Below are 26,487 nucleotides of genomic sequence, written 5' to 3' on the forward strand. Positions count from 1 at the left end.
AGTTTGTGAGTCTGTATGTGTGTGTGTGAGAGTCTCTGTGTATGTGAGAGAGAGTATGTGGGTATGAGAGTCTGTGTGTTTGAGAGTTTGTGTTTGTGAGAGCGTCCGTGTGTGTGTGGGAGAGTCAAAACAACCCCCTACCTCCTCGCGGTGCCGGACGGGCAACTCTGGCGTGGACAGTGCTGTGGGGGGAGGGCCAATTCCGATTGGCTCCTCCCCTCATGGCGTCTGTGACCACCACAGTGGCTAAACGGAGGCTCTGGACGGGTGCGAGGGGCTTATAATCCCTCCACCTTCAATAAATTACCACTAAACCACGAATTAAATATGTAACTAATAAGCTTGTGCCGGTGGCCCCGGGGGGACAGGCGTCTTTGGTGTCTCCTGGCCAAACCCCATTTGGCGGAGCCAGGAGATTGAATCTCTACCCTCGGGGCTCCTCCAGAAACAACGAAAAGCCACTACGGATGGCCACGTGGAATGTTCGAACGCTCACTGCGGAGGAGAGGCTGCCACTGCTCTGTAGGGAGCTGGACTGGTACCGCCTGGATCTCTGTGGCCCCTCGGGATAGAGTCATCTTGTTGGGTGACTTCAATGCCCGAGTTAGTCATGATGCTGGCACCTGATCTGGAGTGATTGGAGGGCATCGGCCAGATCAGCTCAATAACAACGGTAGGAGGCTGCTAGATTGTTGTGCAGCCCATGGGCTTGTAATTACCAACATGCTGTTCCAGCATCGGCGCATCCACACAACATCATGGATGCATGCCGGGTCCAAGCAAGAACATCTGCTGGACTACATAGTGATGGACCAGCGGATGCGAGCCCATGTCCGTGACACCAGGACCTACTGTGGAGCTGATCTGCCCTCTGACCATCGACTAGTCATCTGTAAGATGCGCCTGCCATTCTTCCACTCCGGTGGTGGGTGTACACCCAGGACCCCATTCCAACCTAAAGTGGCCTGGTCTCAGTTATCTGATGAAAGTTGCAAGCGAGAATTTCATCATCGCTTGCGGCTGGGGTTGGCATCGTCCCCCACTCCTCCTGATGTCGAGGGTAAATGGGCGAGGTTTAGGACTATGACTCATGCAGCTGCAATAGCTGCTTTGGGTAAGTGGTCCAGACCTCCCCAGAGACCCTGGCTGACAGAGGAGGTGTTCCGGATGGTTGAGAAAAAGCGACAGGCCCACTGTCATCGGTTACAGAATCCCACATCAGAGAATGAGGAGGCTTACCGCAGCCTTCGCTCGGAGGTTCGGAGAGCCGTGAGGCGCTGCAAGGATGGGTGGTGGTCGCGGGTTGCTGTGGAGATGGAGTCTGCCTCAATGGCCCGCGATCACAAACCCCTATTTAACTCCATCAAAAAAGTAACCTGCAGCGCCACACCTATTACCATCATTAGGGGAAAAAACGGTGATCCAATCTCCAACCCCCAGGAACAGGTTTGCAGATTTGCTGAGCATTTCTGTGAACTCCTGGGGGAGGGGAAATCCCTCGACATGGGAAACATTGTGGGACAAAGTGGGAATGTCCCTGCGGAGGCTGTGGTGCCCCACATATTTGAAGAAGTCACCCCCTGTGAGTGGCTGGCTGAGGCGCCATCTGTTGAGGAAATACTAAAGGCGATCCAGAGTCTGAGACCAGGAAAGGCACCGGGCAGAGATGATCTTCCAAAGCGACATGCTGAGGGAGGGTGGCGTTTGTGCACAGACTGCACTACATGATATCATAACAACAGTCTGGACCACTGGACGGGTTCCGCAGGACTGGAAGGATGCCCTGGTGGTCCCCCTCTTTAAGAAGGGGGACCGCACAGACTGTAACAACTACAGGGACATCTCACTCCTCAGTGTGCTGGGAAAGGTCCTGGCAAGGATTATTCAACATCCCCTTGCTAGGCACGCTGAAGAGAGGCTTGCAGAGCCTCTCTTCAGGGCGGTCCTGCATGGATGCCATATTTTCTGTCCGTCTGCTACAGCAGCGGTGTAGGGAATTCCAACAAGACCTACATCTCTGCTTTATTGATCTGGGCAAGGTCTATGATACCATCAGAAGGCCTGGGCTGTGTTGTTCTTCGTGCTTTCGGAGTCCCTGACCCTCTCCTCACAATCATTAAGGACCTTCATAATGGTGAGCGGGCCCGGGTAAAACTACATCGCCGGGAGTCTGAGCCATTCCCTGTACACCTTGGGGTGCGACAGCGATGTCCTCTGGCTCCAACATTATTTCACATCTATTTTGACCACATAGTTCGTGAAGCCTTCAGTAGCTGTACAGATACAATGGGAGGCTGATCGATGCCCGGGTGCGGTCAAAGGATGGCTCCCTATTGGTCAACCACGTTATGTATGCCGACGACCTGGTAATTGCAGCTCACTCAGAGGAGGAGTTGGAGACACTTCTGCTGAAACTGGAGCGTGCCACTAAGAGATGGGACCTTACCATCAGCCCCACGAAAACTAAACACCTGCCTGGGTATGTTGTACCATCGGACACTCCATCCCCACAACTCCCAATCGGTGATGGGGCAGTTGTGGAGAGAGTGGAGAGTTTCCCATACCTGGGCAGGGTGCTCATGACCGGCTCCAGTTTGGCAGCAGAGGACTCACTCCGAATCAGTCGAGCGGCAATATCTTTTCACCGGTTGCGTAACGCTGTGTGGAAGCTGCCTGATCTGTCGCTCCGCACGAAGCTTCAGGTCTTCTCGGCCACGGTCATTCCCTCCCTTCTCTATGCTTGCAAAACGTGGACCCCCCTAATGGAACATCTTCACCGGTTAGAAACATTTAGGCTGGCCTGCCTACGATCCATCCTGGGTTTATCCAGGCTGGATTGTGTCAGCTCACAAATCCTTGAAAGATCTGGGCAAAGTCCCATCGGTGAGCTCCTCCGGCAGGCAAGGCTGCGTTGGCTGGGTCATGTAGCCCGCATGCCCAGCCACCGCATGCCCAAACAGCTTTTGTTCGACCGGATCGAGGGGGCTAAACGGGCGTGGCACGGGCAAAAGAAGAGATGGAGTGACGTACTACAGGAGGATGTGGAGCTGAGTGGACTTTCCGATGACTGGTACCAGCGGTGTCAAGATCGGCCTCAGTGGAGGAGGCTTGTGAAGGACGCTACTGGGCATTCGGAGGCAGTCACCCTCCAACAACAACAGAGGGCTGAGGAGCAACGCTCACAACAACGAGCGGAACGCCGGGTGGCTAAAGCACAGCAAGTTGGCACAGTAGGGGGCACAGGTGGTGCATCAGCCGGTCATCTTGGTCATCTCAGTCAGTCGACCCGTGGCACCTGGGTCTGCCCCGTGACCTCCTGCCAGCGGGCGTTCGACACTTCACTTGGCCTCAAGGTGCACATGGCCTGGCACAAGCGTCGTGGTGACGTCACCGCCACTTAGTGGCGAATGGCGGTTGTTGTGTCTGTGTGTATCTGTGTGTGTCTGTCACTGCGTGTGTGTCTGTGTGTGTGTCTGTGCGCACAGCATGCACCGCGTGCTGGGAGACAGGAATCTGTAGAACGCAGCCTCACTGGAGCCACGGGCACACGCGCGCACATTCTCACACCCACTTGCGTGCGTGCGTGCACGCACACTCACACGCGTGTGTGTCCTCACATGGGTGTGCACACTCACGTGGCCAGGGTGATTGATGACCCAGACCCCACTGAGTCACTCCGTGGTGATCAGTCGCCTCCTTATCGCTCTTACACTGCTACTACCGTGGCTTCTGTGAACTCCACCACGCATTGATTCCTCGACCCATGTTGAGGAATCCCGCACTGTTCCAACACATTTTCGCTCACTCACACACTCACCTACTTACCCACCTACTCATTCACGTACTCACCCACTCACTCATCCAATCACTCTCCCACTCATCCACTCACTCATGAAGACAAAGACCCCCCGTATAGCCTCAACAGACTTGGGGCAAGTACTGTTAGCGAGCGCCTAAAAAGGCCAGGCATGGCACAGGAGGGGTTGGGTGGCCAGCACCACGCCCGGCCGCCTTTGTCTCCCTCGTGGCGATGCTTACACACCGCACAAGGTATTCATCTGAGGCTGAGTCGACCTCGGACCGGTTCAGATAATCGTCACGCTGGTGGCCGTGAGCGGGAATCAAACTCCAGTCGCAAAGACACAACCCACCGCAGGGTTCCATACCTCTTGTCGGTCACAACAACACCCACACCCACCCCCACCCATTCTACCCACCCCCAGCCACCCCCACCCACCCACCCACTCTACCCACCCCCAGCCACCTCAACACCCACCCACTCTACCCACCCACCCCCACACCCACCCACCCACTCCACGCACCCCACCCATCCACCCGTGAGTGCCTTCAAATCGCCGCCACTGTGCAAGAGTCACTCCGACCAAGGCAGCGGCCTGCACACGGCTCCCTTCAACACCGACAGTGTGACAGGCAACACACACGCACACGGGCAACAACCAACAACACTAAGTGGCGGTGACGTCACCACGACGCTTGTGCCAGGCTATGTGCACGTTGAGGCCACGTGAAGTGTCGAACGCCCGCTGGCAGGAGGTCACGGGGCAGACCCAGGTGACACGGGTCGACTGACTGAGATGACTGAGATGACTGGCTGATGCACCACCTCCTGTGCCAACTTGCTGTGCTTTAGCCACCCGGCGCTCCGCTCGTTGTTGTGAGCGTCGCTCCTCCCCCCTCCGAAAGCACGAAGAACAACCCAGAGCCCAAGCCTACTTATGGTATCATAGGCCTTGACCAGGTCAATAAAGCAGAGATGTAGGTCTTCTTGGCATTCCCTACACCTCTGCTGTAGCAGACGGACAGAAAATATGGCTTTGGGGCGCGGCAATCCTCCCCTCAGCGTGCCTGGCAAGGCGATGTTGAATAATCCTTGCCAGGACCTTTCCCGGCACACTGAGGAGTGAGATGCCCCTGTAGTTGGTGCAGTCTGTGCGGTCCCCCTTCTTAAAGAGGGGGACCACCAGGGCATCCTTCCAATCCTGCGGAACCCGTCCAGTGGTCCAGACGCAAAGATAGGAGACACACAGACAGGAGACACACAGACAGGAAACACAGACAGAGAGACAGACAGAGAGACGCACAGAGAGACGCACAGACAGAGAGACACAGACAGGAGACACAGACAGAGAGACGCACAGACAGAGAGACACAGACAGGAGACACGGACAGAGAGACGCACAGGCAGAGAGACACAGACAGAGAGACGCACAGACAGAGAGACACAGACAGGAGACACACAAACAGGAGACACGCAGACACCGGTGAGGAATATTGTCCGCGCTGATACCCACGGCGTGACATCGCGGGCGAGCCGCAGCGTGGCCAGGGACACCCTGCGTCTCCCGTCTGGTCACGTTGGACAATGTCACGTTGGACAATGTCACGTTGGACAATGTCATATGTGTTCTCTGGTCTAGCTCATTCTGTTAAAGGCTACACAGGAGTGGGGTGGCCAGCACTGAGGCAGTGGGGTGACCAGCACCACGCACGGCCACCTTTGTCTCCCCATCGCACCTACACACACATGAAACATTAATCCCCCGTATAGCCTTGACAGACGGGTGGGGCGAGCGCTGTTAGCGAGCACCTATGAGGTCGGTACGGCGCACGAGGAGGTGGCCCGACCGCCTTTGTCTCTCGAGTGGCATCAGGTACTCATTTGCGGCTGAGTAGACTTCGAGAAGGCCCAGGACCGGTTCAAATAATCGTCACGGTGTTGGCCGTGAGCGGGATTTGAACTCGGGTCGCTGGGTTCGTAGGCGAGTGCGCTAACCGCTACACTACCGCGCTCCCAAACTCACTCATGCACCGACTCACTCATACCCGCTCATGCACACTCTTTTCAGACGAGGGGGAGAACACACACACCACACACAGCACACACACACCACACACACGACACACACACCACACACACCGCACACACACACCACACACAGCACACACACTCACACCACACACCACACACACTACACACACGACACACACACCACACACACGACACACACACCACACACACGACACACACCAAACACACACCACACACAGCACACACACATCACACACACGACACACACACGACACACACCACACACACTCACACCACACACACACCACACACAGCACACACACTCACACCACATACACACACCACACACACACACTACATACACACCACACACACGACACACACCACACACACACACTATATACACATCACACACACGACACACCCACCACACACTCACACCGCACACACACGCCACACACACGACACACACCACACACACTCACACCGCACACACACCACACACAGCACACACACTCACACCACACACACACACCACACACACACACCATACGCATGACACTCACACCACACACACACACCACACACACACCACACACAGACCACATACACCACACACACCACACACTACACACCACACATCACACACACCACACACACACACACCACACACACACCACGCACACACCACATACACCACACACACCACACACATCACACACATCACACACACACCACACACACACACACACCACACACCACACACACAACACACACACCACATACACACCACACACACACCACATACACCACACACACCACACACATCACACACCACAAACACACACCACACACACACACACCACACACACCACAAACACACACCACACACACACCACACACACACACCACACACACCACACACACACACCACACACACACACCACACACACACACACCACACACTACACACCACACACTACACACCACACACACACCACACACACCATACACACACACAGCACACACACACCACACACAGCACACACCACACACACCACACACACACACACCACACACACCACACACACCACACATCACACACACCACACACACACCACACACACACACACCACACACACACACCACACACACACACCACACACACCACACACACACACCACACACACACACCACACACACACACCACACACACCACACACACACACCACACACACACCACACACACCACACACACACCACACACACACACACCACACACACCACACACACACACACACCACACACACACACACCACACACACACACACCACACACACACCACACACACCACACACACACCACACACACACCACACACACCACACACACCACACACACACCACACACACCACACACACCACACACACCACACACTCACTTCGCACGTAAATGCGCGTCTGAAGCCCAGCCCAGGGTCTTCTCGCTGCGAGGCGGCACGGAGCGTCACCGCTGCCGCCGCCGACCCCCCCCATTGCTGCCCACGCGATTCAGATTCGTAACGAGCACAAGTTTTAGTTCATTCTCAGAAAGAGATCATAAATTATCTCTTTCTGAATCATTCACTCTCAGAAAGAGAGCGTGAATTATCGCTCTCTGAATCATTCACTCTCAGATATAGAAAGATTGAAGTTTCTCTCCGAATCATTCGCTATCAAAAAGAGAAAATTAATTACCTCTCTCTGAATCATTCGCTTTCAGAAAGAGTGAATGATTCAGTGAGAGAATGATTCAGTGAGAGAGATCATTATTCAGAGAGAGAATGATTCAGGGAGAGATCATTATTCAGAGCGAGAGAATGGTTCAGAGAGAGAGAATGATTCAGAGAGAGAGAATGGTTCAGAGAGAGAGAATGATTCAGAGAGAGAGAATGATTCAGAGAGAGAGAATGATTCAGAGAGAATTATTCAGAGAGAGAGAATGGTTCAGAGAGAGAATGATTCAGAGAGAGAGAGAATGATTCAGAGAGAGAGAATGGTTCAGAGAGAGAGGATGATTCAGAGAGAGAGAATGATTCAGAGAGAGAATGATTCAGAGAGAGATCATTATTCAGAGAGAGAGAATGGTTCAGAGAGATAATGATTCAGAGAGAGATCATTATTCAGAGAGAGAGAATGGTTCAGAGAGAGAGAATGATTCAGAGAGAGAATGATTCAGAGAGAGAATGATTCAGAGAGAGAGAATGATTCAGAGAGAGAAAATAATTCAGAGAGAGAATTATTCATAGAGAGAATGATTCAGAGAGAGAGAATGATTCAGAGAGAGAATGACTCAGAGAGAGAGAATGGTTCAGAGAGAGAGAATGATTCAGAGAGGGAGAATGATTCAGAGAGAGAGAATGATTCAGAGAGAGAGAATGATTCAGAGAGAGAATGATTCAGAGAGAGAATGATTCAGAGAGAGAGAATGATTCACAAAGAGAGAATGATTCAGAGAGAGAATGATTCAGAGAGAGAAATGATTCAGAGAGAGAGAATGATTCAGAGAGAGAATGATTCAGAGAGAGAGAATGATTCAGAGAGAGAGAGAATGATTCAGTGAGAGAATGATTCAGAGAGAGAGAATGATTCAGAGAGAGAAAATTATTCAGAGAGAGAATGATTCAGAGAGAGAGAATGATTCAGTGAGAGAATGATTCAGAGAGAGAATGATTCAGAGAGAGAATGATTCAGAGAGAGAATGATTCAGAGAGAGAATGGTTCAGTGAGAGAATGATTCAGAGAGAGAAAATGATTCAGATAGAGAGAATGATTCAGTGAGAGAGAATGATTCAGTGAGAGAATGATTCAGAGAGAGAATGATTCAGAGAGAGAGAATGATTCACAAAGAGAGAATGATTCAGAGAGAGAATGATTCAGAGAGAGAATGATTCAGAGAGGGAGAACGGTTCAGAGCGAGAGAATGATTCAGAGATAGAGAATGATTCAGAGAGAGAATGATTCAGAGAGAGAATGATTGGGAGAGAATGATTCAGAGAGGGAGAATGATTCAGAGAGAGAATGATTCAGAGAAAGAGAATGATTCAGAGAGAGAGAATGATTCAGAGAGAGAGAATGATTGAGAGAGAGAATGGTTCAGAGAGAGAGATTGATTCAGAGAGAGAGAATGATTCAGATAGAGAGAATGATTCAGTGAGAGAGAATGATTCAGTGAGAGAATGATTCAGAGAGAGAATGATTCAGTGAGAGAATGATTCAGAGAGAGAATGATTCAGAGAGAGAATGATTCAGAGAGAGAATGATTCAGAGAGGGAGAACGGTTCAGAGCAAGAGAATGATTCAGAGATAGAGAATGATTCAGAGAGAGAATGATTCAGAGAGAATGATTGGGAGAGAATTATTCAGAGAGGGAGAATGATTCAGAGAGAGAGAATGATTCAGAGATAGAGAATGATTCAGAGAGAGAGAATGATTCTGAGAGAGAGAATGATTGAGAGAGAGAATGGTTCAGAGAGAGAGATTGATTCAGAGAGAGAGAACGGTTCAGTGAGAGAGAATGATTAAGAGAGAGAGAATGATTCAGACAGAGAATGATTCAGAGAGAGAATGATTCAGAGAGAGAGAATGATTGAGAGAGATAATGGTTCAGAGAGAGAGAATGATTCAGTGAGAGATCATTATTCAGAGAGAGAATGATTCAGAGAGAATGATTCAGAGAGAGAATAATTCAGACAGAGAATGATTCAGAGAGTGAATGATTCAGAGAGAGAGAATGATTCAGAGAGAGAATGATTCAGAGAGAGAGAAGGATTCAGAGAGAGAATGATTCAAAGAGTTCATGATTCAGTGAGAGAGAATGATTCAGAGAGAGAATGATTCAGAGAGAGAGAATGATTCATAGAGGGAGAATGGTTCAGAGCGAGAGAATGATTCAGAGAGAGAATTATTCAAGAGAGAGAATGATTGAGAGAGAGAATGATTCAGAGAGGGAGAATGAATCAGAGAGAGAGAATGATTCAGAGATAGAGAATGATTCAGAGAGAGAATGATTCAGAGAGAGAATGATTGAGAGAGAGAATGGTTCAGAGAGAGAGAATGATTCAGAGAGAGAGAACGGTTCAGTGAGAGAGAATAATTCAGAGAGAGAATGATTCAGAGAGAGAGAATGATTGAGAGAGAGAATGGTTCAGAGAGAGAGAATGATTCAGTGAGGGATCATTATTCAGAGAGAGAATGATTCAGAGAGAATGATTCAGAAAGAGAATAATTCAGGCAGAGAATGATTCAGAGAGTGAATGATTCAGAGATAGAGAATGATTCAGAGATTGATAATGGTTCAGAGAGAGAGAATGATTCAGAGAGAGAGAATGATTCATAGAGAGAATGATTCAGAGAGAGAGAATGATTCAGAGAGAGAGAAGGATTCAGAGAGAGAGAATGATTCAGAGAGTTAATGATTCAGTGAGAGAATGATTCAGAGAGAGAGAATGATTCAGTGAGAGAATGATTCAGAGAGAGAATGATTCAGAGAGAGAATGATTCAGAGAGAATGATTCAGAGAGAGAATGATTCAGTGAGAGAATGATTCAGAGAGAGAATGATTCAGATAGAGAGAATGATTCAGTGAGAGAGAATGATTCAGTGAGAGAATGATTCAGAGAGAGAATGATTCAGTGAGAGAATGATTCAGAGAGAGAATGATTCAGAGAGAGAATGATTCAGAGAGAGAATGATTCAGAGAGGGAGAACGGTTCAGAGCGAGAGAATGATTCAGAGATAGAGAATGATTCAGAGAGAGAATGATTCAGAGAGAGAATGATTGGGAGAGAATGATTCAGAGAGGGAGAATGATTCAGAGAGAGAATGATTCAGAGATAGAGAATGATTCAGAGAGAGAGAATGATTCAGAGAGAGAGAATGATTGAGAGAGAGAGAATGGTTCAGAGAGAGAGATTGATTCAGAGAGAGAGAACGGTTCAGTGAGAGAGAATGATTCAGAGAGAGAGAATGATTCAGAGAGAATGATTCAGAGAGAGAATGATTCAGAGAGAGAGAATGATTGAGAGAGAGAATGGTTCAGAGAGAGAATGATTCAGTGAGAGATCATTATTCAGAGAGAGAATGATTCAGAGAGAATGATTCAGAGAGAGAATAATTCAGACAGAGAATGATTCAGAGAGTGAATGATTCAGAGAGAGAATGATTCAGAGAGAGAATGATTCAGAGAGAGAGAAGGATTCAGAGAGAGAATGATTCAAAGAGTTCATGATGCAGTGAGAGAGAATGATTCAGAGAGAGAGAATGATTCAGAGAGAGAGAACGGTTCAGAGCGAGAGAATGATTCAGAGAGAGAATGATTCAGAGAGAGAATGATTGAGAGAGAGAATGATTCAGAGAGGGAGAATGAATCAGAGAGAGAGAATGATTCAGAGATAGAGAATGATTCAGAGAGAGAATGATTCAGAGAGAGAATGATTGAGAGAGAGAGAATGGTTCAGAGAGAGAATGATTCAGAGAGAGAACGGTTCAGTGAGAGAGAATGATTCAGAGAGAGAATGATTCAGAGAGAGAATGATTGAGAGAGAGAATGGTTCAGAGAGAGAGAATGATTCAGTGAGGGATCATTATTCAGAGAGAGAATGATTCAGAGAGAATGATTCAGAGAGAGAATAATTCAGGCAGAGAATGATTCAGAGAGTGAATGATTCAGAGATAGAGAATGATTCAGAGATTAATAATGGTTCAGAGAGAGAGAATGATTCAGAGAGAGAGAATGATTCATAGAGAGAATGATTCAGAGAGAGAGAATGATTCAGAGAGAGAGAAGGATTCAGAGAGAGAGAATGATTCAGAGAGTTAATGATTCACTGAGAGAGAATGATTCAGAGAGAGAATGATTCAGAGAGAGAATGATTCAGTGAGAGAATGATTCAGAGAGAGAGAATGATTCAGAGAGAATGATTCAGAGAGAGAGAATGATTCAGAGAGAGAGAGAATGGTTCAGAGAGAGAATGATTCAGAGAGAGAATGATTCAGAGAGAGAGAATGGTTCAGAGAGAGAGAATGATTCAGAGAGAGAATGATTCAGAGAGTGAATGATTCAGAGAGAGAATGATTCAGAGAGAGAATGGTTCAGAGAGAGAATGATTCAGAGCAAGAGAATGATTCAGAGAGAGAATTATTCAGAGATAATGATTCAGAGAGAGAATGATTCAGAGAGAGAGAATGATTCAGAGAGAGAGAATGGTTCAGAGAGAGAGAGAATGGTTCAGAGAGAGAGAGAATGGTTCAGAGAGAGAGAGAATGGTTCAGAGCGAGAGAATGATTCAGAGAGAGAGAATGATTCAGAGAGAGAATGATTCAGAGAGAGAATGGTTCAGAGAGAGAATGATTCAGAGAGAGAATGATTCAGAGAGAGAATGATTCAGAGAGAGAATGATTCAGAGAGAGAGAGAATGGTTCAGAGAGAGAATGATTCAGAGAGAGAGAATGATTCAGAGAGAGAGAATGGTTCAGAGAGAGAATGATTCAGAGAGAGAGAATGATTCAGAGAGAGAGAATGGTTCAGAGAGAGAATGATTCAGAGAGAGAATGATTCAGAGAGAGAATGATTCAGAGAGAGAATGATTCAGAGAGAGAATGATTCAGTGAGAGAATGATTCAGAGAGAGAATGATTCAGAGAGAGAATGATTCAGAGAGATAGAATGATTCAGAGAGAGAGAATGATTCAGTGAGAGAATGATTCAGAGAGAGAATGATTCAGAGAGAGAATGATTCAGAGAGAGAATGATTCAGTGAGAGAATGATTCAGAGAGAGAGAATGATTCAGATAGAGAGAATGATTCAGTGAGAGAGAATGATTCAGTGAGAGAATGATTCAGAGAGAGAATGATTCAGTGAGAGAATGATTCAGAGAGAGAATGATTCAGAGAGAGAATGATTCAGAGAGAGAATGATTCAGAGAGGGAGAACGGTTCAGAGCAAGAGAATGATTCAGAGATAGAGAATGATTCAGAGAGAAAATGATTCAGAGAGAGAATGATTGGGAGAGAATGATTCAGAGAGGGAGAATGATTCACAGAGAGAGAATGATTCAGAGATAGAGAATGATTCAGAGAGAGAGAATGATTCTGAGAGAGAGAATGATTGAGAGAGAGAATGGTTCAGAGAGAGAGATTGATTCAGAGAGAGAGAACGGTTCAGTGAGAGAGAATGATTAAGAGAGAGAATGATTCAGACAGAGAATGATTCAGAGAGAGAATGATTCAGAGAGAGAGAATGATTGAGAGAGATAATGGTTCAGAGAGAGAATGATTCAGTGAGAGATCATTATTCAGAGAGAGAATGATTCAGAGAGAATGATTCAGAGAGAGAATAATTCAGACAGAGAATGATTCAGAGAGTGAATGATTCAGAGAGAGAGAATGATTCAGAGAGAGAATGATTCAGAGAGAGAGAAGGATTCAGAGAGAGAATGATTCAAAGAGTTCATGATTCAGTGAGAGAGAATGATTCAGAGAGAGAGAATGATTCAGAGAGAGAGAATGATTCATAGAGGGAGAACGGTTCAGAGCGAGAGAATTATTCAGAGAGAGAATGATTCAAGAGAGAGAATGATTGAGAGAGAGAATGATTCAGAGAGGGAGAATGAATCAGAGAGAGAGAATGATTCAGAGATAGAGAATGATTCAGAGAGAGAATGATTCAGAGAGAGAGAATGATTGAGAGAGAGAATGGTTCAGAGAGAGAGAATGATTCAGAGAGAGAGAACGGTTCAGTGAGAGAGAATAATTCAGAGAGAGAATGATTCAGAGAGAGAGAATGATTGAGAGAGAGAATGGTTCAGAGAGAGAGAATGATTCAGTGAGGGATCATTATTCAGAGAGAGAATGATTCAGAGAGAATGATTCAGAGAGAGAATAATTCAGGCAGAGAATGATTCAGAGAGTGAATGATTCAGAGATAGAGAATGATTCAGAGATTGATAATGGTTCAGAGAGAGAGAATGATTCAGAGAGAGAGAATGATTCATAGAGAGAATGATTCAGAGAGAGAGAATGATTCAGAGAGAGAGAAGGATTCAGAGAGAGAGAGAGAATGATTCAGAGAGTTAATGATTCAGTGAGAGAATGATTCAGAGAGAGAGAATGATTCAGTGAGAGAATGATTCAGAGAGAGAATGATTCAGAGAGAGAATGATTCAGAGAGAATGATTCAGAGAGAGAATGATTCAGTGAGAGAATGATTCAGAGAGAGAGAATGATTCAGATAGAGAGAATGATTCAGTGAGAGAGAATGATTCAGTGAGAGAATGATTCAGAGAGAGAATGATTCAGTGAGCGAATGATTCAGAGAGAGAATGATTCAGAGAGAGAATGATTCAGAGAGGGAGAACGGTTCAGAGCGAGAGAATGATTCAGAGATAGAGAATGATTCAGAGAGAGAATGATTCAGAGAGAGAATGATTGGGAGAGAATGATTCAGAGAGGGAGAATGATTCAGAGAGAGAGAATGATTCAGAGATAGAGAATGATTCAGAGAGAGAGAGAATGATTCAGAGAGAGAGAATGATTGAGAGAGAGAGAATCGTTCAGAGAGAGAGATTGATTCAGAGAGAGAGAACGGTTCAGTGAGAGAGAATGATTCAGAGAGAGAGAATGATTCAGAGAGAATGATTCAGAGAGAGAATGATTCAGAGAGAGAGAATGATTGAGAGAGAGAATGGTTCAGAGAGAGAATGATTCAGTGAGAGATCATTATTCAGAGAGAGAATGATTCAGAGAGAATGATTCAGAGAGAGAATAATTCAGACAGAGAATGATTCAGAGAGTGAATGATTCAGAGAGAGAATGATTCAGAGAGAGAATGATTCAGAGAGAGAGAAGGATTCAGAGAGAGAATGATTCAAAGAGTTCATGATTCAGTGAGAGAGAATGATTCAGAGAGAGAGAATGATTCAGAGAGGGAGAACGGTTCAGAGCGAGAGAATGATTCAGAGAGAGAATGATTCAGAGAGAGAATGATTGAGAGAGAGAATGATTCAGAGAGGGAGAATGAATCAGAGAGAGAGAATGATTCAGAGATAGAGAATGATTCAGAGAGAGAATGATTCAGAGAGAGAGAATGATTGAGAGAGAGAGAATGGTTCAGAGAGAGAATGATTCAGAGAGAGAACGGTTCAGTGAGAGAGAATGATTCAGAGAGAGAATGATTCAGAGAGAGAGAATGATTGAGAGAGAGAATGGTTCAGAGAGAGAGAATGATTCAGTGAGGGATCATTATTCAGAGAGAGAATGATTCAGAGAGAATGATTCAGAGAGAGAATAATTCAGGCAGAGAATGATTCAGAGAGTGAATGATTCAGAGATAGAGAATGATTCAGAGATTAATAATGGTTCAGAGAGAGAGAATGATTCAGAGAGAGAGAATGATTCATAGAGAGAATGATTCAGAGAGGGAGAATGAATCAGAGAGAGAGAATGATTCAGAGATAGAGAATGATTCAGAGAGAGAATGATTCAGAGAGAGAGAATGATTGAGAGAGAATGATTCAGAGAGAGAATGATTCAGTGAGAGAATGATTCAGAGAGAGAGAATGATTCAGAGAGAATGATTCAGAGAGAGAGAATGATTCAGAGAGAGAGAGAATGGTTCAGAGAGAGAATGATTCAGAGAGAGAATGATTCAGAGAGAGAGAATGGTTCAGAGAGAGAGAATGATTCAGAGAGAGAATGATTCAGAGAGTGAATGATTCAGAGAGAGAATGATTCAGAGAGAGAATGGTTCAGAGAGAGAATGATTCAGAGCAAGAGAATGATTCAGAGAGAGAATTATTCAGAGATAATGATTCAGAGAGAGAATGATTCAGAGAGAGAGAATGATTCAGAGAGAGAGAATGGTTCAGAGAGAGAGAGAATGGTTCAGAGAGAGAGAGAATGGTTCAGAGAGAGAGAGAATGGTTCAGAGCGAGAGAATGATTCAGAGAGAGAGAATGATTCAGAGAGAGAATGATTCAGAGAGAGAATGGTTCAGAGAGAGAATGATTCAGAGAGAGAATGATTCAGAGAGAGAATGATTCAGAGAGAGAATGATTCAGAGAGAGAGAGAATGGTTCAGAGAGAGAATGATTCAGAGAGAGAGAATGATTCAGAGAGAGAGAATGGTTCAGAGAGAGAATGATTCAGAGAGAGAGAATGATTCAGAGAGAGAGAATGGTTCAGAGAGAGAATGATTCAGAGAGAGAATGATTCAGAGAGAGAATGATTCAGAGAGAGAATGATTCAGAGAGAGAATGATTCAGTGAGAGAATGATTCAGAGAGAGAATGATTCAGAGAGAGAATGATTCAGAGAGATAGAATGATTCAGAGAGAGAGAATGATTCAGTGAGAGAATGATTCAGAGAGAGAATGATTCAGAGAGAGAATGATTCAGAGAGAGAATGATTCAGTGAGAGAATGATTCAGAGAGAGAGAATGATTCAGATAGAGAGAATGATTCAGTGAGAGAGAATGATTCAGTGAGAGAATGATTCAGAGAGAGAATGATTCAGTGAGAGAATGATTCAGAGAGAGAATGATTCAGAGAGAGAATGATTCAGAGAGAGAATGATTCAGAGAGGGAGAACGGTTCAGAGCAAGAGAATGATTCAGAGATAGAGAATGATTCAGAGAGAAAATGATTCAGAGAGAGAATGATTGGGAGAGAATGATTCAGAGAGGGAGAATGATTCACAGAGAGAGAATGATTCAGAGATAGAGAATGATTCAGAGAGAGAGAATGATTCTGAGAGAGAGAATGATTGAGAGAGAGAATGGTTCAGAGAGAGAGATTGATTCAGAGAGAGAGAACGGTTCAGTGAGAGAGAATGATTAAGAGAGAGAATGATTCAGACAGAGAATGATTCAGAGAGAGAATGATTCAGAGAGAGAGAATGATTGAGAGAGATAATGGTTCAGAGAGAGAATGATTCAGTGAGAGATCATTATTCAGAGAGAGAATGATTCAGAGAGAATGATTCAGAGAGAGAATAATTCAGACAGAGAATGATTCAGAGAGTGAATGATTCAGAGAGAGAGAATGATTCAGAGAGAGAATGATTCAGAGAGAGAGAAGGATTCAGAGAGAGAATGATTCAAAGAGTTCATGATTCAGTGAGAGAGAATGATTCAGAGAGAGAGAATGATTCAGAGAGAGAGAATGATTCATAGAGGGAGAACGGTTCAGAGCGAGAGAATTATTCAGAGAGAGAATGATTCAAGAGAGAGAATGATTGAGAGAGAGAATGATTCAGAGAGGGAGAATGAATCAGAGAGAGAGAATGATTCAGAGATAGAGAATGATTCAGAGAGAGAATGATTCAGAGAGAGAGAATGATTGAGAGAGAGAATGGTTCAGAGAGAGAGAATGATTCAGAGAGAGAGAACGGTTCAGTGAGAGAGAATAATTCAGAGAGAGAATGATTCAGAGAGAGAGAATGATTGAGAGAGAGAATGGTTCAGAGAGAGAGAATGATTCAGTGAGGGATCATTATTCAGAGAGAGAATGATTCAGAGAGAATGATTCAGAGAGAGAATAATTCAGGCAGAGAATGATTCAGAGAGTGAATGATTCAGAGATAGAGAATGATTCAGAGATTGATAATGGTTCAGAGAGAGAGAATGATTCAGAGAGAGAGAATGATTCATAGAGAGAATGATTCAGAGAGAGAGAATGATTCAGAGAGAGAGAAGGATTCAGAGAGAGAGAGAGAATGATTCAGAGAGTTAATGATTCAGTGAGAGAATGATTCAGAGAGAGAGAATGATTCAGTGAGAGAATGATTCAGAGAGAGAATGATTCAGAGAGAGAATGATTCAGAGAGAATGATTCAGAGAGAGAATGATTCAGTGAGAGAATGATTCAGAGAGAGAGAATGATTCAGATAGAGAGAATGATTCAGTGAGAGAGAATGATTCAGTGAGAGAATGATTCAGAGAGAGAATGATTCAGTGAGCGAATGATTCAGAGAGAGAATGATTCAGAGAGAGAATGATTCAGAGAGGGAGAACGGTTCAGAGCGAGAGAATGATTCAGAGATAGAGAATGATTCAGAGAGAGAATGATTCAGAGAGAGAATGATTGGGAGAGAATGATTCAGAGAGGGAGAATGATTCAGAGAGAGAGAATGATTCAGAGATAGAGAATGATTCAGAGAGAGAGAGAATGATTCAGAGAGAGAGAATGATTGAGAGAGAGAGAATCGTTCAGAGAGAGAGATTGATTCAGAGAGAGAGAACGGTTCAGTGAGAGAGAATGATTCAGAGAGAGAGAATGATTCAGAGAGAATGATTCAGAGAGAGAATGATTCAGAGAGAGAGAATGATTGAGAGAGAGAATGGTTCAGAGAGAGAATGATTCAGTGAGAGATCATTATTCAGAGAGAGAATGATTCAGAGAGAATGATTCAGAGAGAGAATAATTCAGACAGAGAATGATTCAGAGAGTGAATGATTCAGAGAGAGAATGATTCAGAGAGAGAATGATTCAGAGAGAGAGAAGGATTCAGAGAGAGAATGATTCAAAGAGTTCATGATTCAGTGAGAGAGAATGATTCAGAGAGAGAGAATGATTCAGAGAGGGAGAACGGTTCAGAGCGAGAGAATGATTCAGAGAGAGAATGATTCAGAGAGAGAATGATTGAGAGAGAGAATGATTCAGAGAGGGAGAATGAATCAGAGAGAGAGAATGATTCAGAGATAGAGAATGATTCAGAGAGAGAATGATTCAGAGAGAGAGAATGATTGAGAGAGAGAGAATGGTTCAGAGAGAGAATGATTCAGAGAGAGAACGGTTCAGTGAGAGAGAATGATTCAGAGAGAGAATGATTCAGAGAGAGAGAATGATTGAGAGAGAGAATGGTTCAGAGAGAGAGAATGATTCAGTGAGGGATCATTATTCAGAGAGAGAATGATTCAGAGAGAATGATTCAGAGAGAGAATAATTCAGGCAGAGAATGATTCAGAGAGTGAATGATTCAGAGATAGAGAATGATTCAGAGATTAATAATGGTTCAGAGAGAGAGAATGATTCAGAGAGAGAGAATGATTCATAGAGAGAATGATTCAGAGAGAGAGAGAATGATTCAGAGAGAGAGAGAAGGATTCAGAGAGAGAGAATGATTCAGAGAGTTAATGATTCACTGAGAGAGAATGATTCAGAGAGAGAATGATTCAGAGAGAGAATTATTCAGTGAGAGAATGATTCAGAGAGAGAGAATGATTCAGAGAGAATGATTCAGAGAGAGAGAATGATTCAGAGAGAGAGAGAATGGTTCAGAGAGAGAATGATTCAGAGAGAGAATGATTCAGAGAGAGAATGATTCAGAGAGAGAGAATGGTTCAGAGAGAGAGAATGATTCAGAGAGAGAATGATTCAGAGAGTGAATGATTCAGAGAGAGAATGATTCAGAGAGAGAATGGTTCAGAGAGAGAATGATTCAGAGCAAGAGAATGATTCAGAGAGAGAATGATTCAGAGAGAATGATTCAGAGAGAGAGAATGATTCAGAGAGAGAGAATGGTTCAGAGAGAGAGAGAATGGTTCAGAGAGAGAGAGAGAATGGTTCAGAGAGAGAGAGAGAATGGTTCAGAGCGAGAGAATGATTCAGAGAGAGAGAATGATTCAGAGAGAGAATGATTCAGAGAGAGAATGGTTCAGAGAGAGAATGATTCAGAGAGAGAATGATTCAAAGAGAGAATGATTCAGAGAGAGAATGATTCAGAGAGAGAGAATGGTTCAGAGAGAGAGAATGATTCAGAGAGAGAGAATGATTCAGAGAGAGAGAATGGTTCAGAGAGAGAATGATTCAGAGAGAGAGAATGATTCAGAGAGAGAGAATGGTTCAGAGAGAGAGAATGATTCAGAGAGAGAGAATGGTTCAGAGAGAGAGAATGATTCAGAGAGAGAATGATTCAGAGAGAGAATGATTCAGAGAGAGATAATGATTCAGAGAGAGAATGATTCAGAGAGAGAGAATGGTTCAGAGAGAGAGAATGGTTCAGAGAGAGAATGATTCAGAGAGAGAGAATGATTCAGAGAGAGAGAATGGTTCAGAGCGAGAGAATGATTCAGAGAGAGAAAATGATTCAGAGCGAGAGAATGATTCAGAGAGAGAATGGTTCAGAGAGAGAGAATGATTCAGAGCGAGAGAATGATTCAGAGAGAGAGAATGATTCAGAGAGAGAATGGTTCAGAGAGAGAATGATTCAGAGCGAGAGAATGATTCAGAGAGAGAGAATGATTCAGAGAGAGAGAATGGTTCAGAGAGAGAGAATGATTCAGAGAGATAGAATGGTGCAGAGAGAGATAATTATTCAGAGAGAGAGAGAGAATGATTCAGAGAGAGAGAATGATTCAGAGAGAGAGAATGATTCAGAGAGAGAGAATGGTTCAGAGAGAGAGAATGATTCAGAGAGAGAGAACGGTTCAGAGAGAGAGAATTGTTCAGAGAGAGAGAGAATGATTTCGCGGCATGGGAAACCACAGCTGAGCTGGAAGGCCGCCAGATCCGGCGCGCGACCAACAAATGCCCAAGCTCTGTGGTCCTGTACGTACTGGGGCTGTCTGCCAACATTCCTCGACCACGTATTCGACTACACACGTGGGAGGGAGGAGTGCCCGGAGAAACCCCCACGCGTGCCAAGGGGAGGGGCTAACACTCGATTATTGGACAGCGTATCTCAGTACATGTCCGCGTGAGGCTCCAGGTGTGTTTCTGGGTGAGTGTCCGTGTGAGTCACGGGGTGAGCCTCGGGGTGAGCCTCGGGGTGAGTCTGTGAGCGAGTCTAAAGGTGAGACTCTGAGTGAGCCCCTTGAGAGAGCCACGAGGTGAGTCTCAGGCTGAGACTCGTGGTGAGTCTCGGGGTGAATTATGGGCGAGTCTCGTCAGGGTGAGTACTTGTGTGAGTCTCGTTCAGGTGAGTCTCGTGAGGATGAGGTGTCCCTTCGGAGTGAGTCTCTGGGTGAGTGTCAGGGTGATTGTCAAGGTAGTCTCGACGTGAGGTCAGGATGAGTCTCGTCAAGATGACTGCCAGGGTGGGTACCAGGGTGAGTGTGGTCAAGGTGAGTCTCGGGGTGAGTCTCGGGGTGAGTGAGTCGCGACTCACCGCGTCACCCCGCGCTCTCGGAGCGGGAGAAGTCGATGGTGGCGTAGCCGTTTGAGTCAACGCTGCTCACGCTACCCCTGCTGCCCGCCGAGCCCTCCTCGCCCCGCAGGTCCAGCGCGATGTAGTTCAGCCCGCTCTCCAGCTGCTGCTGATGCTGCTGTTGCTGCTGATGATGCTGCTGCTGTTGCTGCTGATGATGCTGCTGCTGTTGCTGCTGCTGATGATGCTGCTGCTGATGACGCAAAGAGTGAGACCCGGCGGCTTCTCGCACCGGACCCGCCCCATGGTGTCCTCCGGCCGCGCCGGGCCGTTGCGGGGTCGCGGCGGCCGACGAGGCCACCGCCACCCGGGCCACGCCGCCGCGTGGCCGCTCCTCCCCCTCCTCATCCGCCGTGGCCGCGGTCCCGGGCCGCGTGGCACCGTGCTGCACGGCTGCTGGTGGCACCACGCTGAACGCGCTCTGCCGGCGCAGCGCCGCTGGTGGAGGAGGAGGGGGAGGAGGTGGTGGTGGTGCGGCGGTGGCTCCGGTTGTGGCCGGGATGACCACCGCGCCAGACCCGGCCGCGTACGGCTGGAAGGCCAAGCCGACCCTTGGCGGCACGCAGGGTTTCAGTGCCGCATATCCGGGCCTCACTGCTGCGTGCGGCTGATGCTGCTGCTGAGTGTGCTGATGATGATGCTCCTGTTGGTGATAGTGTTGATGTTGTTGCTGCTGTGGGAGAGGGAGTGGCTTATGCTGCTGCTGCAGCAGCTGATAGTGGTGGATGTGGTTGTGGCTCCCGTGGTGGTGATGCTGAAGGTTGTAGCTGCCGTGAGGAGCCCTGTAAGAGGCGGCGGGGGCTGAGTACCCCCCACTCGCGTCTCTCCTCCTCCTCCCTGCCGCCTCCTCCTCCTCCTCCGCGCTCGCCTCCCCGCGGCGCGACATCTCCGTGTAGTCCCCCCCCACGGGGGCGCCGCGCCCAGCCGAGGTGGCGTCCCACGGCCCAGGGTGGGCCGCGGAACGGGGGCCCGCCGGGACAGACGCGGGTGGTCCCCCGGCACGCGCCGCTGCCGCCACGCTCATGTACTCGTTTGCACTCCTTCTCCGACGATCGCCGCGCGTCTGGGCGGCCGCGGCCGAGGCGGCGGCGGCAGCGGCGGCGGCGGCGGCGCCTCCCGACGACAGCGCCAGGTACGGGGGGCCGCGGTGCGCTGCGCGGCAACCGTCCGGGGCCTTGCCCTGCTGCGGCCCTGCCGCGTGCTGCGGGGGGCGCCAGGCGGACGACGATGAGACGGGCTGGGAGGCCGCCTTCGCCGCCGCGGCGCAGTCGATGTGCACGTACTCCCCGGGGCTCCTGGGCTCGGGGGGAGCTCCCTGCCACCGGCCCTGTGCGTTCCTCGCGGCGACCCCCTCCGCCGCCGCTCCCCCGACCCGCCTTGGGGCCCCGCTCACGTGCGCGCCGCCCTCCCTCCCGGGGTCACTGCTCGAGGCGTCCTCGTGGGGCCGGGAGAGCGCGGCGGGCCTGCTCGTGGGGGTCGGAGCGGCGAGCATCTCGCCCGCGTCCCTCGCCTCCCGGATGACCTCCCCGAGTAGCCGAGTTGCCGCCGTCCTCTCCGCCAGCCTGCTACTCTGCTGCCCCACGGACCGGAAGGACCGGGGCAGCGAGTAGAAGCTGCTGCTGCAGCTACCAGCGGTGTTGGCGGTGCCAGCAGCACCACCACCAGCACCACCAGCACCACCAGCACCACCCGCGCCTTCCCCATCCCGCATGGGGCTGAAGTAGCAGCCCTCTGGCACAGCCGCTGTGTCCGCCACGACGGCCGGGTTGGAGGGCGACATGGCCATGTTCATATAGTCGCCTGCTCCCGGCGGGCCTGCCTCCACGCTCCCCTCACATGCCGCCTTCGCGCCGACGCCACCGCCACCGCCGCCGCCGCCGCTGCCGCTGGCCACGCTGGGCCTGGGCCACGTCTTGATGGACCCGGCCGCTTGGCCCTCGCCCGCGCCCGGTGACATCACCATGTAGCCGCTAGCAGCGTCCTGGGGCCGCGCGTCGCAGAGACCGTCTTGGCCGCGCTGCCACGGCTGCTGCTGTTGGTGATGGTGGTGATGGTGCCGCTGCCTCTGCTGATGTTGTATCAGCGATCCTCTGGCCGCTGCCGTCGTGGTGGTGGCGGCGGCGGCTGCGGTGATGTCCCCGTCTCGGGCACCCGTGGCCCCCATGGGCACGTAGTCCGCATCGCCGCCGCTCCTGCACCTTCCCGCGACAGAGGCGGTGACGCCGGGCAGCATGGGCATGTAGCCGTCATCCCCGCCGCGCACCAGCCTGGACCGCACGCCTCCCCCTCCTCCTCCTCCTCCTCCTCCACCCGCATCATCATCCTCCTCGTCGTCGCCACCACCCCCATCATCGTCGTCATCGTCATAATCATCGTCGTGGTCGCCGTGGTGCGGGTCGCGAGTGTGCGGGCAGCACGGAGGCGCGGCGGCCTCACGGCCCGGCACGTGCTGCTGCTGCTGATGATGCTGCTGCTGGAGGTGCTGCTGATGATGCTGGTGGTGGTGTTGGTAAGACAGCGCTCCCATGACCGCATACTCTTCCTGCGAGGCTGTCTTCTCCTGCTCCCGCTGCTGGAGACAGGGCCCGAGCGCGGCCGGTGGCATCGCGGGCCCCGCGGACGCCGACGCGCACGAGTATGTTCGCTTACGCACGACCCCCTTCTCCGCCGAGGCCAGGGCCGCCGCAACTGCGGCCGCCGCCGCCGACGGCGATTGCGACGAGGACGAGGCTAAGGGGAAGCCGGGGGAGGTGGACGAGGTGGTGGACGAGGTGGTGGCCACGTCCGGGGCGTCCTGCCCGCGGGGCGCGGCCCTGTAGACGCGAGCGCGGCCCATCTGCATGTAGGCGTAGGGGCCTCCCCTCGCCGCCGCCGCCGCGGCCGCCGCGGCCGCCTCCTCCTCCTCCTCGCGGATGGCGCACGGGGTCGGGCTGGGCGAGTCGGGGGTCGCGGACCCCCGCGGCTCACAGGGGCTGGAGCCGTACTCGTCCGAGGACACGAAGCCCCCGTCGCTCAGGGAGCCGAGCGACATGGAGGCGCTCGAGGGGCGAGAGCCGCGGGGCAGCGCCGCGGCCCCGCAGCCACCCGCGCCGACTGCCGCGTGTCCGGCCGCGCCGCCAACGCCACCGCCGCTGCCGGCCCCGCCGCCCCCGGTGCTGCCCAGGCTGCCCACGCAGCACGGGGCGTCCACGGAGCCGCGGCCGCTGCTGGAGGAGACGCTCACGGGGCTCGTGATGAGAGACGATGCCGAGAAGAGCAGCAGGGAGGAGGGGGAGCAGCCACCCGCGGGCGGGGAACGCGCGATGGGCGCCGACACGGAGCGCCCGGGCAGCAGCGTGGCCGCCGCGTGGTGCAGCTGCTGCTGCTGTTGGTGGTGGTGGAGATGTCCTTGCTGCTGCTGCATGCGAGACTGATGCCGCTGGTACGATGCGATTACCTGCCCATGCTGCTGCTGCTGCTGGTGGTGCTGGTGGTGTTGGTGGTGGTGCTGCTGCTGCTGCCGGCGCCCCGCGCACACCAGCTGAGAGGACTGCAGCCGGCCCTCGGCGTCCTCCCCCTGCAGGAGAAGGAGGCGCGCCGAGATGGCGTCCGCGGACTCGGAGCGCGGCGCGCCCGGGGGTCCGTCCCCCTCGCTGCTCGCGCGGTTCCGCAGCTGCGAGGCGCAGAAGCCCTGCGGGGTGACGCCGCCGCCGCCGCCGCTCACGGGGGACGCTCCGGCCACGCTCTCGGCCCGCGAGCGCCGGTTGAGCCCCGTTTGGCTCGGCGGGGGCTGGTAGCGCTGCTGGCGCCGGTGGTGGCCTCCGGCAGCGCCGCCCGCGCCGCCCGCGCCGCCGCTCGTCTGGCTCTTGCTCCGCGGTCGGAACTCCTCGCTCATGGCGCGCATCGCCTCCAGGATGGTCTCGTGCATGTTCTGCGCCACCACGCAGTCCTCCACCTGCATCCAGAACTCCCCAGGCCCCGTGACGGCCGAGCGGCCCACCTCGATGAAGAAGAAACTCTCCGAGTGGCCGCACCTTCGGATGTTCATGAGCTGCAGGTTCACGGCCGCCGCGTCCGCGTTGAGCTTCACGAAGCTGATGGTTCGCGTGCCCAGGCAGAGGCGGAACACGCCCGTCAGGTTCCTCGTCTGCCCCAGCCCCTTGGGCTTGAGGTTCACCTGCCACACCTCCTTGAACACGGGGGTGGCCGGCATCGTTCCGTAGCTGCCGCCCGCGCACCCCGCGGGCCCGGCGTCTTCGCCGCTGTCGCCGCCTCCTCCGCCCGCATCGCTGGCCGCGCCGAAAATCCCTCCTCCTGCTCCTCCTCCTCCTCCACCACCACCAGCCGCCGCTCCGCATCCTCCTCCCGCTCCCCCTGCTCCGTGCGGCGCCCTGCAGCATTCGTCGTGCAGCTCGGTGAGCGCCGCGTACCACTCGGCCTGCTGCTCCTCGCTGTCGGCGGCCATGGCGAGACACTCGTCCTTGGTGTAGAGCGTGAGCAGGTGCTTGTGCTTGGCGTCGGCGCGGCGGATGATGCCGAGGCAGGCGGCGAGGCTGACCGAGCGCCGCGGGGGCGCCACGCCGCCGCGGAATTTTTTCTCGCTGTCGTAGTACTCGAGCCGGGCCGGGCCGCCCGCGTCGCTCGCTCCGCGCAGCACGAAGAAGCGGCGGTGCGCGCTTTTGTGCTTGCGCAGATAGCCGCATTTGCGCACGTCTTCATGACCGCCACTGCACTCCCTGCTACCACTGCTGCTGCCTGTCGCCTGCTGCTGCTGCTGAGGCTGCTGCTGCTGCTCCATGCCTGCCCGGCCGAGCGCCGCATGCATGCGGAGCCGCTCACGCCCGCTGCGCGGTCATGGTCGCCCGAGTTTCGGTGCGGTTGTTTTTTTTTACGCTGTCGATGCCGCCTCTGCTGTTGTTGTTGATGGTGGTGGAATCGTGGTTGTCACCATCGCCGTCAGCGTCTGCACAGGCGTCGTCATCATCATCAGCGTCATCCCGGTCTTCATCATCGTCGTTATCATCATCACCATAGGCATCATCATCATCCGTGGGGATCACATGGGCGCGCGCGGTGTGCGCGCACGCGCGCGCCGGCCGCCGGGTCCTGTCGATACCGACAGACTCACCAGCACGCTCACCGACGCACACTAAGCCACGTCTATCTATTTCATAAAAAAATACAATTACTCAATAAATAAAGAATATACACAATCGGCAACGAGCCCACGAGCTCCGGCTCCAGTACACACTATTTATGCGCAATCCCTGCGATGCTGCTGCTGCTGATGCCGTTGTTGTTAACGGGGAAAATAAACCTGCCCCCACCGAATCCTCACGCCGCTCCTAGGAGGAGGCGGTGGTGGGGGGCGGCTCGGGGCTGGGAGGAGACTGCAGAGAGGCGCCCGCACCGAGAGGGAGACGCCGCCGCCGCCGCTGCTGCTGAACGCGGAGAGCAGCAGCAGCAGCACCCCCACCCCCGCCCCCCGATCTGTGAT

General features: G+C 50.6%; 1 protein-coding gene across 2 annotated transcripts in view; it reads right to left on the minus strand.

Moving 5' to 3' along the window:
- LOC116954467 (uncharacterized) overlaps positions 1–26,447 on the minus strand; it is a 68,444-nt gene extending 41,997 nt beyond the window's left edge. The window contains exons 1-2 of one of the 2 annotated variants that reach the window (XM_076052243.1): positions 20,973–26,447; positions 4,338–5,000 (exon numbers count right to left, since the gene is read on the minus strand). In XM_076052243.1, coding sequence (XP_075908358.1) covers positions 20,977–25,815 — 4,839 coding nt within the window. In that variant the 5' untranslated portion in view covers positions 25,816–26,447 and the 3' untranslated portion in view covers positions 4,338–5,000; positions 20,973–20,976. Of the gene's footprint in view, positions 1–4,337; positions 5,001–20,972 lie in introns of those variants that run through there. The other variant, XM_032975004.2, reaches the window with a different exon arrangement.
- Between the last annotated feature and the right edge of the window lie 40 nt (positions 26,448–26,487).

This window comes from Petromyzon marinus, chromosome 55, assembly GCF_048934315.1.
Source record: "Petromyzon marinus isolate PM22_M1 ecotype Great Lakes invasive population chromosome 55, UKy_Petmar_22M1.pri1.0, whole genome shotgun sequence".
Classification (NCBI taxonomy): domain Eukaryota; kingdom Metazoa; phylum Chordata; class Hyperoartia; order Petromyzontiformes; family Petromyzontidae; genus Petromyzon; species Petromyzon marinus.